The sequence below is a fragment of the Colletes latitarsis genome, chromosome 10, assembly GCF_051014445.1.
Source record: "Colletes latitarsis isolate SP2378_abdomen chromosome 10, iyColLati1, whole genome shotgun sequence".
NCBI lineage: Eukaryota > Metazoa > Arthropoda > Insecta > Hymenoptera > Colletidae > Colletes > Colletes latitarsis.
In genome coordinates this window covers 21,513,526-21,531,267 of record NC_135143.1, presented here as the reverse complement: position 1 = coordinate 21,531,267, position 17,742 = coordinate 21,513,526, and the positions used below count along the sequence as shown (strand labels likewise).

Sequence of the window (17,742 nt, the reverse complement as noted above, 5' to 3'; positions counted from 1 at the left end):
ACAAAAAAAAACCAAGGACTGAGAGTTAAAAATAGATAAAAAAAGGAATTGTGACATACAATGTTCAGGGCCGCGTTAAGAAGCTGGTAGGCCCTACGCAAAATAATACTCAATAATAGTAATGATTTCTGCGTTTAACTTCTACTTCTGATATCTTTGTTTCGATCCATAGAGCCCTCGACGACACGAAATGTCTACTTATTTTTGTTTCTTATAAAAATGTTATTAAACAAAATTCGATATTTAACTTCGAGCGATTTTTCATCAAGAAACTGTGCGCTCATTTTTGTTGCGCACTGTGAATAAATAGCTAATAAGAGAACCGTAATGTTGGGGTTCCCTCGAACCAAAAAACGAAAGATAAAAATCGAAACGAACGTCAGACACCGGAGAAGTGCACATCGAATCGATAGAGGACACCTTGTTTTCATCCTGGAAAATAGCCGCGTGGGAGGACAGGGGCGCCTGGTGGGGCATGCGTTGCCCCTGTTTATTCCCCCACCAGCGTGCGATTTCTTGTCCGTCTCTGTCGCTCTGCCCTCACCACGGAGGTTTCCCGAGCGTTGGTCGACGGCAACCGAGGTAGGGAAGGTTCCTCCAGTCGTCGTCGGCGTTTCTGATAGTGGGACCACGCGACTGTTACCGTCTTATCGCCTCAGCTTTTTATCAATGGAGAGCTCGTGTCACCGTCTTTCACGTTCACGTACGCACGCCTCGCGATTACGCTCCACGACGCACGCGCGATATCGTGAGGAGAAGAGAAACAGAGGCTCCGGACGCCCGGTTCCGAGGGAAACGAACCTGGACGCCAGACCGTCGTGTTTCTGGACGACGGAGTGTGACGCACGACTCCACGGAAAGTCTATGGAATAAGTCAGCGAGACCCAGCGGTCTCCGCAGCTCTTCGAAGCCTGGCTTCGGTTCGATATCGAGTTGGCTCGCTTGGTGCGTAAAAGGGACACGCCTTTGTTGGGATAATGTACCGTTCCGAGATCGAGGACTCGTGATCTTTGTTCTCTCGGTGATAAAGCCGTTCAGGTCTTCCCGGATTCGAGGGGAAGAGACGGGAACCGTGCGGAGGTACTCTGAACACGGTCCGTGCTGAACGAGTTACGTTTCGCTTCGATGGAGTTGGTCAGCCTGCCGCCGAGAAAAATCTCGTCGAGGGCACGAATTTGATCCGACCGGGTCGCTTCGACCCGCAAAAGGGGGCCGAAATTTAAGCAGAGTACGTGAAATCGTTTACAACGAGACCCAAAGCTAAGAAACTAATTTGTTCGTTTGGAAAACTACAATTGGCTCGTTTTCGAACATTTTACGAACAGGACGTAATATCGGTTGTACTACGTGGGTATCGAAATAGAAGCAGACCGTTGATTGGACGCTTATACGGTGCTGAAGGCTAAGTTTTTGACGAGCGATGGCCCATCGAGTCGCGAACGATCGAAGTTAAAACGGACGCAAAACTGGTTCGATCGGATCGAGGAGACGGTATTTTTAACGGCGCACTTTTTCGAATAATTCGCCCAGCGAGCCCAGAAAGAGACCGTCGAGAGTAAATTAAGAGTGGACGGTGCTCGATTCGAATATCGGTCCTTGTATTTCAACCTGCACAGCGCCGAAATAATTTAGAGAAAGGCGTCGGGAACTGTGGACGCGATTTACGAGGGCATCGTGATCGCATTTTATGCTTTCAGTTCCCGAACAAAGGAAACAACGTACCCTTTGTTCGTTTGATCAACTTAAGAGCGACTCGAGGCGGAATTAGATGATAAAATCGGGGAAGAACGCGTGACCGGAGATTAAAAGAGAAAAACGTAAAATAAGGCAGCTTCGGTCAGATCGACGGAAATCAACATCGACCAGGTATTAAAAATTTTGTTGAGGTCAAGAGAAAATGTTCCTACAAATAAATCCGATACAAAATGCACAGTGGGTGTACGGAAAATAACTGTACATATCGAAGTAAACAGCTGTTCTGCGCGTCGACTCGTCTCTCTCTTTTGCCTCTTCTTTGTCTCTGTCTTTGCTCCTCTTTAAATTCTTCGACGAGCTTCAGTTTGACGCAACGCATTTTCTCGAGCAACAAGGTCATCTTCGAAGCACATGTTCCGCGAAAACGCGTTTAAAATTATCGTCGGTTGAAAATTTCATTCGACGTATTGACACTAATTATAGAGCCAGCTGCTCCATTTTTAAAGTAGGAAAATATTCAGATTGTTCGACTTCGAACCAGTTTAATCGGATTTCGTTCGGTAGCAAGAGCCATTCTTGAAAGCAATTCTTCTACAAAGAACGTCGAACGAATAAATTCAAGGAAGGGGGGATAAGGATAGGCCATGTGGCGTTGTTAACTCAGGGTCGTCTTCGTTGTCCATAATGCCCTGCACAACTGCATGTCATGACGATACGTCGATCACATACCGATCTATTTTAACAACACATTTTAATTAAGTAATTTTTGCTCTTTCTTCTAAACCAACTTCTTTGGTTGAAAAGTTCATGAAAAATGGATAGAATTTTTGAAGTATTTTAATAAAACTAAGTTTATTCGAAACTCTAAATTTTGATTCAGTCCTTATTAAACTGTTACAATATACAACACTAGCCATGAAATTATACGATCCATTAAATTGTTGTGAAAGTTTAATGAAAGTCTGAGTTTAATACACAATGAATACTTCATGTTTAATTATTTTTAGACTACATAGCCTCACGTACACGTAATAATTCATTCAAAAATTTAAACGAATATCAGAATCGTGCAATGCAAAACGACTGCTTACTGTGATTTTTTTATTACAAAAGTTACTATTATTTCTTATTTTACCCGTATCATACAGTATTTTTCAATGTAGTATGTGGAAAATGAATATCAATCTCGAATAAAGTAAACGATAATACGATTAATGGGTCAAGAGACATAAACAAGCCTCTCGAAATATACCCAATCAGAAGATTTCGGGCCAAATAAAAAGATACTCGTTTCGTTGCTCGAAGAAATATCGTAATCGATTTGTAACGATATCGACGAGGATTCTATCGAGTAATCCGCGCGCGTTAAAGCCGCTCGAAGTCAAAATGGTGGGGGCTCGATACAGAGAGATGCACCGGACGAACAGCGATAAGAGATAACGGTTAGAATTTAATGCTGACTCTTTTCGTTTTTAACGCGCCCTTTTTTTCGCTCGTGTTTTGCCGGGGTCAAAGGGTATCGTCGTCCCGTTGCAAACGGTCAGAGGCGTCGTTCCGCCACGCGTTCGCCGATAATAAAGCCGATGAAACAGCGACGATTTTGCTCAGTTTGTTTCCTCTGCTCTACTCGTCTTCTAGAGCCGCTTATCGAGCTACGACGAGCAACAGCCGCGAGTTTCTTCAGCGACGTTACTCGCGTTGCCTTTAAACTTCCGGAAGATCCTCTTACTATAGGAATCGATCGAAGCTGAACTTTCGCCACAGTTTTAATTCAAGACTTCATCGTTGTTTCGGTATCGAACAGTATAAGACTGGGGTCGTTAAAACGATTAATTTGTTCGAAAAGTCAAATTTTATCCCCCGAGTCTGCGAAATCTTTGTTTTCGAGCGACCGATCCGAGGGAATCGATCTTTGACATCGACTCTACGACGACTGTCGATCGTTGTACGGTATTTGTTTCCGGTTTCCGGTTTCCGTAGATTCTCGCGGAACATCGACGTAGTAAGGACAGTGGCGATGCATTGTGGATCGCGGAGCACGGTTTTGACAAGACGAGAAAGATGAACGCAGGGATCGCGTGAAACGAGGAAAGAAATACGAGGAACGAGAAACGGGAGAGAGGAGAGGCTTTGGGGAGAGACTCAGCGAGTCGTTTGAACGCGGGCCCACTGATGCTATAGTAGTATAGTTCGAGGAACAAGCAGGAGCTGCGCGTTTAACCACAAGTGTCGTGCAGGAACGCGTTATGGTGGCGTGTAGCAGCTGACAGCACGCGGCCACAGACGAATTTGATGCAAGGGAGGATCGAGGGAAAGAGCTTCTTGCCTACTCTTCACCATGATACGCATATTCGCAGACACCTTCAAGAACCTGATAAGTGAGTGTCCTAAGGATTCTCAACGTTGAATCTAAAATTGCGTCGTACGGGTAATTTTCTCGCTCGATTATTCATTTGGAAAATTGAAATTTTTTAAATTGCTTTTACTAATTTTTGTTTCGTCTTAAAGGTCGGTGAATTTAGTCTCTTGCACGTTATCAAAAATATTGAGTTTTGAGAAATAATATGTAACCTTCATTTTTTAAGGAATTTGATATCGATACTCCGTTATCGTTGTCAGTGACTTAGCCAATGAATTTGTTCCTTGTTCGTTGAGTAGAACGTTGTTATTCTATAATACTTTCACATTTTGGTTATGGAAATGTTAAGCAAGAAATTATCATTGAATAACGCTTACGATATCTGTATTTGCGATAAGTGACAAAAATTTGATAATTCAACGTTTTGCTTTATCTTTCATATAGGTAATTCTGTTTTTTCGTCGACTAATTGATCGATTAAATACCGTAAACTACCGTCTGTAAATTATTCATTTTTTATGATAAATGGAGAGAAAATTATCATTTAGAAGTAAATATAATCCATTACTCATCACGCTTCACGTGAGCGTATAATCTGCATCTCATTACAATCTATTTAGATCACCTTTTCTTGTTCCTGAACTGGAAGATTGAATATTTTAATCTATTTTATATCAATCTATACGAAAGTGAAATTCTTTTATGCACCACCACATTTATGACTATTTCTAGGAATTTCCAAATATCGTTTCAAAAATATAAATATTCTGAAGATACTTCGCTAGGACCTTCTTTCCAAAATACCTCAAAATTAAAACAGAATCGAGCACTACTTCGGATCGTTGAACTTGTTATTTTCAAGACTTCGCGAATCGTTTCGAATTTTACTTTCAAGCTCAACATCGTCACGTTTTAGAAGAGTCCATGCAGCGGTCGTATTAATCAAATTATTTATAACTTCGTGTAACATACATATCACCATGTACGTTACGTATGTATGTAGAATCACGTGGCTATATTCTGTGTTTCGCATCCGGTCGAAACGTAAACTCGCGAACATTACACAATCGATACATTGTTCATAAACATTCCCACTCATATATTCAACGCTTCCAAAGCAATTTTAGAACGAAAAATCTTATATTTGTCGAGACCTGGTATAGAACATCATCGATCATAATAGTTTTCAGCGGACGTTGCACGCGTGCAGAAATTCGCTTGCTCTTGTATTATAAAATTTCACTGACTCGTAACAAAGTCGTTCAGGCAGAATTCAAAACCGCAATTTCGTTTCTAACGCGAACGAAACACCACTCGTTCGAGGAAGCAATGTTTTCTCGTTTTGGCATAGCTCGCGTAAAATTTTCCTATCGAATTTTTATCAACAATTCATCGATCTCTCGAGCAGGCGATCGACCTTGTACTTTTCGTCGAACTCTTTCTCTCTCGACACGCGGTTTATGTGACTGATGCAACGTACAGAGAGTTCTGCACGATCTCGATAAAGATTTTCCTCCCGTTCTCCTTTTGATCGAGCAATATTTTCCGCTGTTACTTTTTGACGACTGGTTGGCGCTCTAAAATTAGGTTCCGCGCGAAGAATTACGTGACGCAATTTGGTGCTCCTTTTTCCCGACCATAAACGCGTCTATTCTTGCGAACGATCCTTATTGCGTTATATTGCGTTAAACGATCGTTGGTTTCTTTTTGCCGCCTTTCGAACGATGATACGCGAAGAACATTTGCAACGTAATTACCCTTACCATCCAAACAACTGTTCCTTTGTTGCATCTTCAATGTCAATGTACTGTTCCTGGATTATGTTCAATTCCCACCGTGTAGAAAATGTAACAAGTCTATGGATCGTAGTCGAAAGATACGTCAAATATCGAGCCTTTTGTTATACATCTGTTATCAAATGATTACCAACTGTTAAGGAGATAAACATGGATCTCGATTCAATCTTTATCTTTTTTTAGATGTGTGCGTCACATTTCATCGCTTCGAGCATACAATTTAGTTTTCATTCGTCCTTATTATAAGTTTATTTTGTCAAACTTACAACCAAACATTACTGTATTAGAAGTAGTAAATTTTCAGTATATTATTATATACAGGGTGTTCGGCCATCCCTGGGAAAAATTTTAATGGGGGATTCTAGAGGCCAAAATAAGACGAAAATCAAGAATACCAATTTGTTGATGAAGGCTTTGTTAAACAGTTATTAACGTTTAAAGTTCCGTCCGTACTGAATTTTTTTCTCGAAAATGCGCAAGTTTTCGGGGTTATGTCTACTCACCAAAAATGATTCTAATTGACCCCCACAACCGAAAATAATTTTTTTAGAATTAATTAAAAATTTTTTTTTTCGTTGAAAAATTTAGGCACCTTCTCGAATTTTTTTCTAGAAAGTGGGTAGGAATTCGGGGGTATGTCTATTCACCAAAAATGATTGTAATTGAGCCCCGCAACCGAAAATAATTTTTCCTGAACGATTTGAAATTTTTGTATTTAATTGTTAATAACTTTTTAACGAAGCCTCCATCAACAAATTGGTATTCTTGATTTTCATCTTATTTTGGCCTGTAGAATCCATCATTAAAATTTTTTCCAAGGGTGGCCGAACACCCTATATAGTATAACAATATCCAATTGGAGTTCTATTTACATCGTAAATAGAAATACATCGTAATTTTCATTGTTAAGCAGTAACGACTGTAATAGTAATCGTCGAAGCTATTTGTATGATAAACAGGAAACAACGTAATCGCGAGATCACGATTTTCATACGTTGCACGAACGTACGCGATACGAATCGTAGAATCCAATTTTAATTTTTATTTTACGAGATAGAAAGTAAGAAACTAGGTTAAAGAATTTCTGTGCACAAAGGTTTAAACTCGTCGTCCGCGATGGCTCTTCGTTCTCAGTTATTTTTATTACTGCTTCTGTGCTTCTATCTTCCACGACTGCATTACAACAGTAATCATTTATACTGTTACTGACTCTGTTACTCGTAAATAGTACTTGCTTCTTTACCGTTGACAATCTACATTTATGCACTACATTCCGATTAGTCTGTTTTCATCTGGGCTGTAATCCTTTGTCAAACAACATTAGACAATCGACTTTGAAATTTCATTATGCATGCGTGCGTTAGAGTACGACTTGGACTTTGGCACAAGTAGAAACGGCGGGTGCTGGACAGACACGCTAAAGCAACTAGCATTCAATCGCATGCATGGTCGAGAAATTGTTCAATTACCTAGAAAACGAAGCTCCAAAGAAAAAAATTCTTTATCTTCGATTTATGTTTTTATACAGAGTCGCCCCTGGAACACCCTATGATCGTATTATAACATGTTACTTTTTAACAATTAAAAAGATTCATTAATACACTACTATTCGTGTATATCTGGTTACACATGATTTTGAAATTTTACACTTGTTTTAAGTTTGCAAAGCTATCATTGAAATCTTCATGAATCAATACTGACCCCTCGTCAGAGGATAATCTGAATGCAAACGCTGACAGGCAAAGGGTTAAAGCGAATAGTACTTCTAAAATATGTCAGTCTATCTCAAAACTTCGAGTCTATCTTTTGATTCGTTCGAGAGTGGCTTTTGATCAGTCTTCGACGCGTAACCGTGGCTCGACACGGTTGATCCGTTTCTTGAAACGATTCTGCATCACACTCGAGGGAACATTCAGCCCTGCAAGTGGCATCTCGACTGGTCGGTCATTCAAGGATTAACTAGATTAGAGGGTTACCGACAATTGGAGTTGATTGAACGATGACCAAAAGGACCCTTCGCGAACGTACTCGAAACATGCTTGTTTCAGTCCGTCGAAGTGCCTCGAGAAATCTAGTCGACGAGTAGTTCCAATTCACGCAAAACGTCTCGTAGGTAACATAAGATCCCAAATATTTACCATGGTTCTTCTACCATATACGAGATAAGAATTCATTCGAGGTCGTCGTCTGTTTTTATCACGATACCATCAAAACAATTCCAGAGTACGGTACGCTAAATTTAACAACAGCGGTTGTATCTCTCTTGTTGTTAAGTTAAAAACACGAGAATCCATCGACCATGACGTAGCTTGCCAAACAACCGTTCGAAGAAAAAGGATATTAGCACGCGACCAGTGCTTGAACAAAGACTCTGTGATGAGCGTTCCATCGAATAGTTTTCCGCAAGTTCGCGCGAAAGATGGGGAAAAAACCATGAAAGAACTTATTGGAGTGCTATTGAAATTTTTGCTGATTTCTTCGTGTGATTGTTTTTACTATTGTTACCACTCGGTATATAACCCATTAGATGAATTGCTCTATTTGTAACATTACTCCAAATGGCTTCTTTTTGGACTTTTTTTTTAAACAGACTTTTAAGGAGATATTTAAAATCTTTTAGCAACATAATGTGCTTTACTTCCTGAACAATCTTTTCTCGTAAAGTACATGTTCATTTTTTCGAAGATTTCCGCTCGAAACTTTGATACACAACGTGACACAAATAATCGATCTATTAATACATATACAGGGTGGAGAAGAAACTCTATCCGTCTGAAGAGTTTCCGCTATTTTTAGACCTGGACAAAAATGTCCATTTTTCAAAAAGTCTATGTAAACGATTTCAAAGATCTATAATAGAGGGTTATTTAGGACTACTAAGGTCATTTATGACTTCTAATATAGTAGGACTAAAGAAATTTCTTTTTTCAGCAACTACCTAACAAATAAAATATATAAAATTCCTACGCTTTATTGTTCACTGCTGGATGCATACGGCTGTGACTTTTTTGTTCGTGTAAAGTATAATCCATAACATTTATGGAACTCTACTGTACGTCGATACAATGCACCGTTTATTTAAAGAATTGAAGTGTTTCTTATTTTTCGCGTGCTTCCATCACGAATTGGAAAATGATAAATTATAGAATGGGGCAGTGATACTCGATGACCCGTGTCAGATCAGTATGCCTCGTCAATATCTTCCTACATTCAGCAGCGATAACGGATCGTTCGATTCTCACGCGATCGAGACTATTTCTTTCTTTTATCTATTTTATTCATAAGATGAAATTTCGTAATAGTTCTACTTTGTTTACCAAAAATGATTTTAATTGACCCCTGCAACCGGAAATAATTTGTTTAGAAAAATTTGAAAATTTTGTTGAAAAATCTCTATTCGGACATCCACATATTTATAGTATCGTTTATGATTATTCAAACAACTTTTATTTACTAACTTTTGCAAAGTTTGTCTTTTAAATAACGAATGCTAATAGTTTGAATAAATTATGCACATCAATTTGGTCGGCGTACAATATTTTTATAAATCGAGATATTGCATAATACCTATATAGAAATAATATACGAAGAAATAAATAGAAATAAGAATACAGAAATAAAATAATAAGTTATGTATTCTCTCACCGATACTCGAGTCCAGATCAGGTTACACTACACCATCCGCTCGACGTTGAACTCTCAGTAGTGGGGATGGCAACCGTTCACTTATCCAATCGAAAATGACGTGCAGTTATCCGAACATTGCCGCGCGTAGCTGGTATAAGAGCAAATGAAACGTTTTAAATTGAAATTAAATATATTTACGTACATTTAGGTAAAATTATATTCACAGAACATCGTAACGTTCGGTGGTGCAACTTAATATGTCGATCGTGATTAATATAATGTAGTTATGATTAATATAATACGGTCGTGTAATCGAAAATATGTTTAAAGTCCATTGTACCATAGGGATGATTCACTATTGAAAACTCGTATGTAGAGAACAACGTTTATGTTTGTTGGCATAAATCTCAACGGCGCGGACGCAATCATTAAATTAAGATAAAAGAATACGATGTTTCGATTAACTATAGATAAACACGATGAGAATAGCGCGATCGATAGAGGTAGAGTAAAAGAATATTCCTGCAACTGGGTCGATCGCTATTAAATGAAGCGTTGATGTTGGACCGTCGACAAATTAGCTGGGATAAAGACGAATCGACAGCTTGAAATTAAGAATAATTTAAGATGTTTGATTTGAGATCCTCGTAAGAGAAATGTTTCTAAACAAGTAATTATTAGATGTTTTCTGTAGCATCGCGGTACCATTTTTTTTCATTCACGACGGAAGAAGAGCCAAAAGAACACGATCAAAGTATATGGAATTAACTCTTTTCGCAGCTTTATGTATCTTTTCACATTTTTCTCCGCTAATCGCGACCATGTGGCAGAGTCGTTCGAGTGGACTTCGAACCCTTGATCGCGTTATGTTTCCACGAGACTAAATCATTAGACGTCGCGGAACTTGGTGGAGTTCACAGTCACGTAATGGTTCAATAAACTGAATTTCTTTGAATCACGGGCAGCGTACTTTGCATCTCCGTTTCTTTGAAATGGAATTTCCATTTGAACGCTGGAAAACGAGCGCGATTAAAAATCTATTTCTGGGCGAAGGCTGCTCAGTAGTAACAAAGTACATTTGTCAAAGTTTATAATGAGTTTACTCGATATCTAGAGAAGAAATCAAACGTTCGGAGTTTGCCAAATCTTCTATCGACTATTTTACATTCGATTTCCTTGTTCGCTACAAGTTTCTATACGATTTTGAAATAGAAAAGGGAAACTAAAATTGTACCTTTATTATTTTTTCAAACGTATATTGTTTAATTTTTAAAAGAATATACAGAGTGTTCGGCTACCCCTGGGAAAAATTTTGATGGGGGTTCTAGAGGCCAAAATAAGACGAAAATCAAAAATACCAATTTGTTGATGGAGGAATTTGAAAAAATTTCAAATCGTTCTAGAAAAATTATTTTCGGTTGCGAGGGTAAATTATAATAATTTTTGGTGAATAGACATAGCCCCGAAATCTTGCGCATTTTCGAGAAAAAAATTCAGTACGGGCGAAACTTTAAACGTTAATAACTTTTTAACAAAGCCTCCATCAACAAATTGGTATTCTTGATTTTCGTCTTATTAAAATTTTTCCCAGGGGTGGCCGAACACCCTGTATTTGATAGGAATTTTATAGCCAATTTTCAGGGTATCCGTTATTTTATTTGAACACGCGATTTCTAAAATTATTTTGAGCAATAATGTTATATAATACAGTGATATCTTTGCAAAAAGTACACTGCAAATAATTTTTTAAGTATTTTTAACTGTATTATTTCACGATGAAATTACATATATTTTCGTTCTTGCCTCTGATAAGGACGTGTTGTTGCGCTGATATGTGAACGATAGTATATATAATGCACAGAATTTATTCTCTCCAACAATATAACGAGCAAAAGACGAAGAAAGTACATACGTGTCCTGTGCATTTGTGATAGAAATACATCAGTCGGAGTTAGAAGGAATTTTCCTCGAACGATAACGATAATTGTTAGTAATATTCGTATAATATTCTGTTTAAAAATTTATACGGTGCTTTAATAATCGTACTATTCGATAATACTAATAAATCTACTACTTAATTATTATTAACAGATTTGTCATGGTTAATGAGTGTTCAATATTATACGTAATTAATATTAATGAAGTGTCTCTTTGGATAAACTCCAACAATATACGTTTCATTTATTAACGAAGTGTCTAGTAGCGATTAATTCCCTACTACATGAATATCTTTTAAGCGGAATGAAAATTTACTAAGAAGAAAGTAATACAGAAACTACGATAAAAATGTTTCGAAACTTTACTGATAATTACAAATACAAGGTTTTGATAATTATGGTTGGTAACGCGTGTGGTATAATATGAAGTTTGGATTTGAATTCCTGCAAATACTGTAATGAATTTTAAAATTCATTTTTCGGAACTGTGATATATTAAGCTTTAAATGCATTGCAAATGATCGTGTTATTTTTTTTATTTTCAAATTTTACCTGCAATTTGAAACCTTGAATAATCTATTTGTCTTAACATGGATAACTACTGTACATTGTACAGCCTTGAATTAAAATGCTTACACGATTCTTTTCCAATGAGGAGTATGCGGATATGCTGCATTCCGTTTATGGCTTTTTGCAATGAGGACGAACGACTAGCTATACCAGTGTATCAGCAAGTCTTCTCTAACAGAAGTGTGCCATATTATTCTATGTTTATCTGGCTCCATTCTCAATTACGCTCATCTGAAAGGTGACTAATTGATGGATTTATGTATCAACAAAATTAACGCAAGAAAATTAAAAATATTCGAAGAACTTCGTGTCAATTACAAATAACTTGATCCACTATTTGAAGAGTGTTAAGACTCGGCCCCATATCGTAATGTAAATACATTGGTCCAATTCTTATTACTTTGTTGCAAATTTAAACTTTGACGAGCAGAAATATCAACATATTTTGGATCTATTATTAACACTTTGACTGCCATGTCATATGGATGACAGAACTTTTAACAGTGGAACTAAATCAATTAATTTTCAAGTTGAAATGTTAAACAAAATAAATTTTAATAAGCTAAGTTAACTTAAAAAAAAAGTTACATTCGCGATTCCCGTTTTCTTGCGCGTTAATTTTCTCGTCGAATCGACACGCGCCATTTGCCTTCTCACGGATCTATTTGCGCGGGAAACATTAATCTTGGCGCGAACGTTAATCCTTCGAACGAAAAGTTCATAAGACAGTGGAGTTCCCAGGGTAGCAGGACTACCGATCTATTCGATCGTAAACGTCTTTTATAACCTCCACTCTCGTTCGAAGTTTGTTCCAATATTATTGTCGAGTATTTGAGGGCGCGGCTTTCTACTAAAAACAGAAGTCGTTTTAGAATTCGAGGGCGCGGCGTGTTGTCTGTGGAAACCGCGTCTCGGCGAATTGCCGCTATAAAACACCGCGCGAAAAAAAAGTTTATTCCCGCGTAATTGCCGCTCGCCAAAGGGAAGAAACTACCTTTCGTTGCCAACGGTGTTATTACGGAGCAAACGTGAAAGAAAAGAATTGAATATTCTGCACGAGCAAGTTGTTTTTATCGCAAACGGCCGTACAGGAAGTTTCAAAACTAATTGTCAGGAAATAATCTTGCCTCATTGTTATATTATTTCCATATATATTTATCTCCATTTATATAAGCTTTCTTGTAAGGATTTAATTGCTTGTGCATAATGAAAGAAAAAGATATATATATATATATATATAAATAACAGAATCAAGATACAATAGTAGCTACAAGTTTATAAGAACTTGTGCTGAATATCTAGGAAAAGAAGGCAGAAGTGATAGTCAATGGCTAACCGTGAGAGCAAGATGTGGTGACACAGAACTATGAAATAACTATTAATTAGACAAAGGGAAAAGAAAGTGTGAATTTTGTCAAAGGGATTATGGAACATACAAACAGTTATTAGAAGACTGTGGAAAGTTAGAGAGACCCAAGAGACGTTAGGGAATGAGTGTTTGTATGATTGAATTAAGAAATAAAGTATAAACCATGTCCATTGCAATTTTAACATTACCTTTTGTTCTTTCTTCGGCTGCTATTTCTGCTATTTTCTTCTGCATTTCTTGTTCTTGTTTAGTCAGGTCACCATTGATATAGATCCCTTTTCCTTGCAGTGTTTTCTTGTTTATTTAAACCTCTTCCAAGTTGTTCTTTATTTCTAGCCCTTCTATTGTAAGGTTGTTTCTTCTTCCTTGTTGGCATCTGTATTCATCTATTCTTTCCAAATCTATTATTCTCGTTTCCAATTTCTATTTCTTTTATTTCAGTACCCATCTTGTTCATTTTCTCTAATAGTAGGGTCAATTTCGACGCTTTGTATTTCGAATTAATCTCGTAGTCTTCCTCCTTGTCCTCCTATTTTTCTAATATTAGAGTCTTTTACTTTTCATCTTCCATTGCTAGTTTTGTATTGGAAACAATTCTTGCCGATTTATTCCTAAAAGATTCTAGGTGGCTTTTTTCCCGCTCATAACCACATGCTTACATAACCTCAACAACTCCGGGATAATGTTTTATTCTTTGTAGCTTTTATATACCTATAATGTTCTGTTTTTCGTTTTAACTAGTTTTACGTATCATTTTTCTTTCTATTAGCCCCTTTCCTGTTAAATTTTGCTTGCTGTTTTTCTTTTTCATGTATTATTTCTCTCACTACACGACACTACAAACCCATCCCCGCCATAACTATTCCCCGACTACTAAAGGCATTTGTACAAATAGGAAGAGTTGGAAGTGGGCGGACATACTAAAGTTACTTTTATTCAAATTCGATAATTTCGAAAACAGTTATTTATACTTTCATGTAGGTTCATCGATACTGAGGCAGCCTGTATTTTCGTAACGGTTCAAGACACGAATACTTTCGTTCCATATAAGTTTTGTTTCCGGTTGTATTGAGAGCTCTGGAAAATGATCCTATCTTTACGATCTCTTTTCATCGCTGTCTTGTGACTGTAAATTACTCGAGTAACCGGATTACTTGAACTTTATGCTCAAAAGAAAAAGCTTTGTTCCCTTTTACGAAGGTACAAAGAAATCAACGTGTTCCTTTTATGCCAATAATTTCTGTGGTTTCGAGCAAGCAGAACTTCTTAAATACAGGTCAAAAATATAATCTAGAATAGTCTAGTCTAGAATATTCGCTTAAACGAGAATTTTGGGGATCCAGAGATTCTGTAGAACGGGTGTCTGATCATTTTTGTTTGCTCTTTTTCGACAGCCACGTCAGCGGTGATTCTGAAGACGGAACACGAGCACCACCAGTTGTCAAGTCTATCCGGGGACAACGTCCTTGGCACAGGGGTTAGAATCGGACGGGGCGAGGACGCAGTCGCGGTCGGCACCAGGGAGGTTATGGATTCAGCGCAATCAGCGATGATGAAGCAAACGGACTACGTTGTAGGTCAGTGTATTCGACTTGAAAAAATTCCATTTAATTTGTCGAATCGATCGTTCAAATTCTTCCTCTCGCTTGAAATCGAATCGTTCTTCAAGCCGTTGTCATCGTAATCGAGGACTGTTCGCGTATTTGTGCCACAAACGTCGATGCTCGACAACAAGTGGCGCCGAGGCGATTGTTTATGGCCGATCCAACTACTCCGGAGTTTATGTTCGATAAATTGCGAATAAAAAATTGTGCACAACGAGTAATGTTGGTGAATCGATTAATAATGAAAATTTTATGAGAATTGAATATGTGCTGTGACATCGTGATTCCCTTGTACGGAAGTGTCTCCGAGGAAAAAAGTGGAAAGTGTACTTTTTTGCTATTATGATAACACGTGCGATTTACGAATGAATTTATAATAATTCTTGACCGCTGGGTACGTTGTTTCAGAAAAGAATTCTTGCCAACGCAATTGTTACGTAATATAGTCGACGTTTAAAAACTGCAGTTCAAATCTTTGCGTACACGTATTACGTAATATAATGGTCCGTTGAAAAACCTGTAATTCATTGCACTTATACTTTTTCGCTTTTTAAACATAGCTTTTGGATTCGTTACTGCCTGCGCCGAGTATCGTTCGCTTATGTCTAATGCAAAATTATATTCGCAACTCCAAAGAAGATTGGATCACTTAAATTATGGAAATCTAAGCCTCGTGTATTTTAAATAATTTAAAAATATTTTTATATCCTTTGTTTACAAAATTATTCAAATTTCTTTATTTTCATATCACCGTCAACCAACTGGTTTTTTATAGAATTTATGGGATTTAATTAATTTCAGATTCTTTGAGATATCATATTACGAATACGTTGTTTTAGTATGAACAAAAGAAGGCTGAGTTGAAGATTTGCGATTCGTTATCGAGCAACGCTGCACTTGCTCGACAATATTACGGAACAATTATCGAGAATATTGCAGTCCGTTGGCTTTGCTTTGTTAAAATTGAGATCCTGAGTTTCGAGATAACCACGCATATTAAAGTGATTGTGCAAGCTTCCCAGTTCCTTATCACTCGTCATTGTTTACGTTGTTGCATACGAAACGCTCGTTCCCCGGATTTTTTCGAATTTTTAATACAAAAATAAGATATCTATGATCTGTTGGGCCCTTGAAAATTTTTAGAAATGAATTATCGACCAAGTAATTAAAGAAATGACAATTTACAGTCGTTTGATTTAAATAGAAGCAAGTGAGCCACTGATTTCAGCTTAAAAAAGTGTCTCCTCTAGAATAAACATTTTACAAATAAAATATGCATATAAGTCCCGACGATGCATAAATATACAACAAAATCAAGCTAAAAGATTCTTCAATTGCAACAATCTGGAAGCTTGGTTTAACATTTGTTGACTTGGAAAGCCCAAAACTAATGGAATATTCTGCAAATAAAATAAAGAGTTGGAGCAAACAGTAGTCGCGGAAGACAAATACAGAAAATTATCGTGCATGATCGTTTTGTTAGACTTCATTTGCCATCTACTTCCAAGCTGCTCGTTTCGTCCAACCCTTGGTATCATAACAATGATTCAGCACAATGAAAAACACAATTTCCCTATTAATAGCAATTGAAATACCCTCGATTAAAGGGCAATCAACACGGAAACGATCGTGCAAACGACAAACTTCGTCCGATTAGTCACCGTCTGTCCAAAGTTCACTATGCCACGCTCGGAGGCGTGGTACGAGACGGCTAATAGTAAAAATGAAGGATGGAAATTCGCACGCGGCCAGATATTTTATTAACAACACATTTTCTTTCTGTTTTATAGACATCGTCTTGCCGACCGTTCTAATTGCTCTGCTGTTCGTCGGCAATGCCATCATTGTTTACATTATCTTCCAGTATAGAAAGAGGTGAGTCACATTCGCGATACAACTACGAACTGCAAAGTTCCTCCCCTCCTCTTTTCCTTGGTTCTTTCTTAAATATCATACAATAAAAACAATTTTGGAATTGGTAAAGGCGCTTTCTCTGTACTGATCACCAAGGTGAACTCTGTTCTTTTCTATTTTAATAACACAGATTTATTATCACTTATTTACTCTGCCGATGTAAGTTATGATAACACACAAAAGAACCAAAATAAAAGACAGTAGGTTTTACTTTTACTTTAACGACTTCTCTTCGGTTTTCCTCGGCTTTATACTATAACATAAACTATTTTCTTTTTTAAATGTAGATAATAAATTGAATTTGATTTGCAGGAAATTCCCGCCAATAGAACACGCTGAGGAGATGGCTCTGCGGAATTCAACAGAGGTGCCCCAAGTGTAAATTGTGCGAGAATCGACAGTTAAGTTCACGGTGCCGGCAAGAACGTTAGCGATGAGGCCTACGTTGCATTTTTCTACGAGGATGACCAAAAATCAATCTCCAAAAGGGTCGTCGAGAGGCCTCGACCGCTTTATTTCCCCTTAAGCGTTAAGTCGCGAGGGATCGCTGTCGAGAAAAGTCGGGGATCCTCGAAATTCGTGTTATATCATTTCGTTCTAAAGCGATGTTCTTCGTCGAAGTAGGTTGCGCGATCAAGCAACGTTTCACGCGCGTAAATATAATGGGGACGCTCTCAAAGAAAGACTATAAATGCGATCATTGCCGCGTATAAATTCGCTGTCAATGTTAGAACTCAGGCGCCTATTTAGTGCTGCCATAATTTGACGTACACACACATTTACGGTAATGTATTATAATGTAAGGAAATAATATATTCTATATTTCGTCCAAATTGTGACTAAGTTAAGAATAAACGGATGTTTTCTTAAT

General features: G+C 37.6%; 1 protein-coding gene across 1 annotated transcript in view; it reads left to right on the top strand.

Moving 5' to 3' along the window:
• LOC143347101 (uncharacterized) overlaps positions 1 to 17,741 on the top strand; it is a 36,325-nt gene extending 18,584 nt beyond the window's left edge. The window contains exons 7-9 of the mRNA XM_076776008.1: positions 14,748 to 14,930; positions 16,748 to 16,832; positions 17,184 to 17,741. Coding sequence (XP_076632123.1) covers positions 14,748 to 14,930; positions 16,748 to 16,832; positions 17,184 to 17,253 — 338 coding nt within the window. The 3' untranslated portion in view covers positions 17,254 to 17,741. The remainder of the gene's footprint in view (positions 1 to 14,747; positions 14,931 to 16,747; positions 16,833 to 17,183) is intronic.
• The last annotated feature ends 1 nt before the right edge of the window (position 17,742 follows it).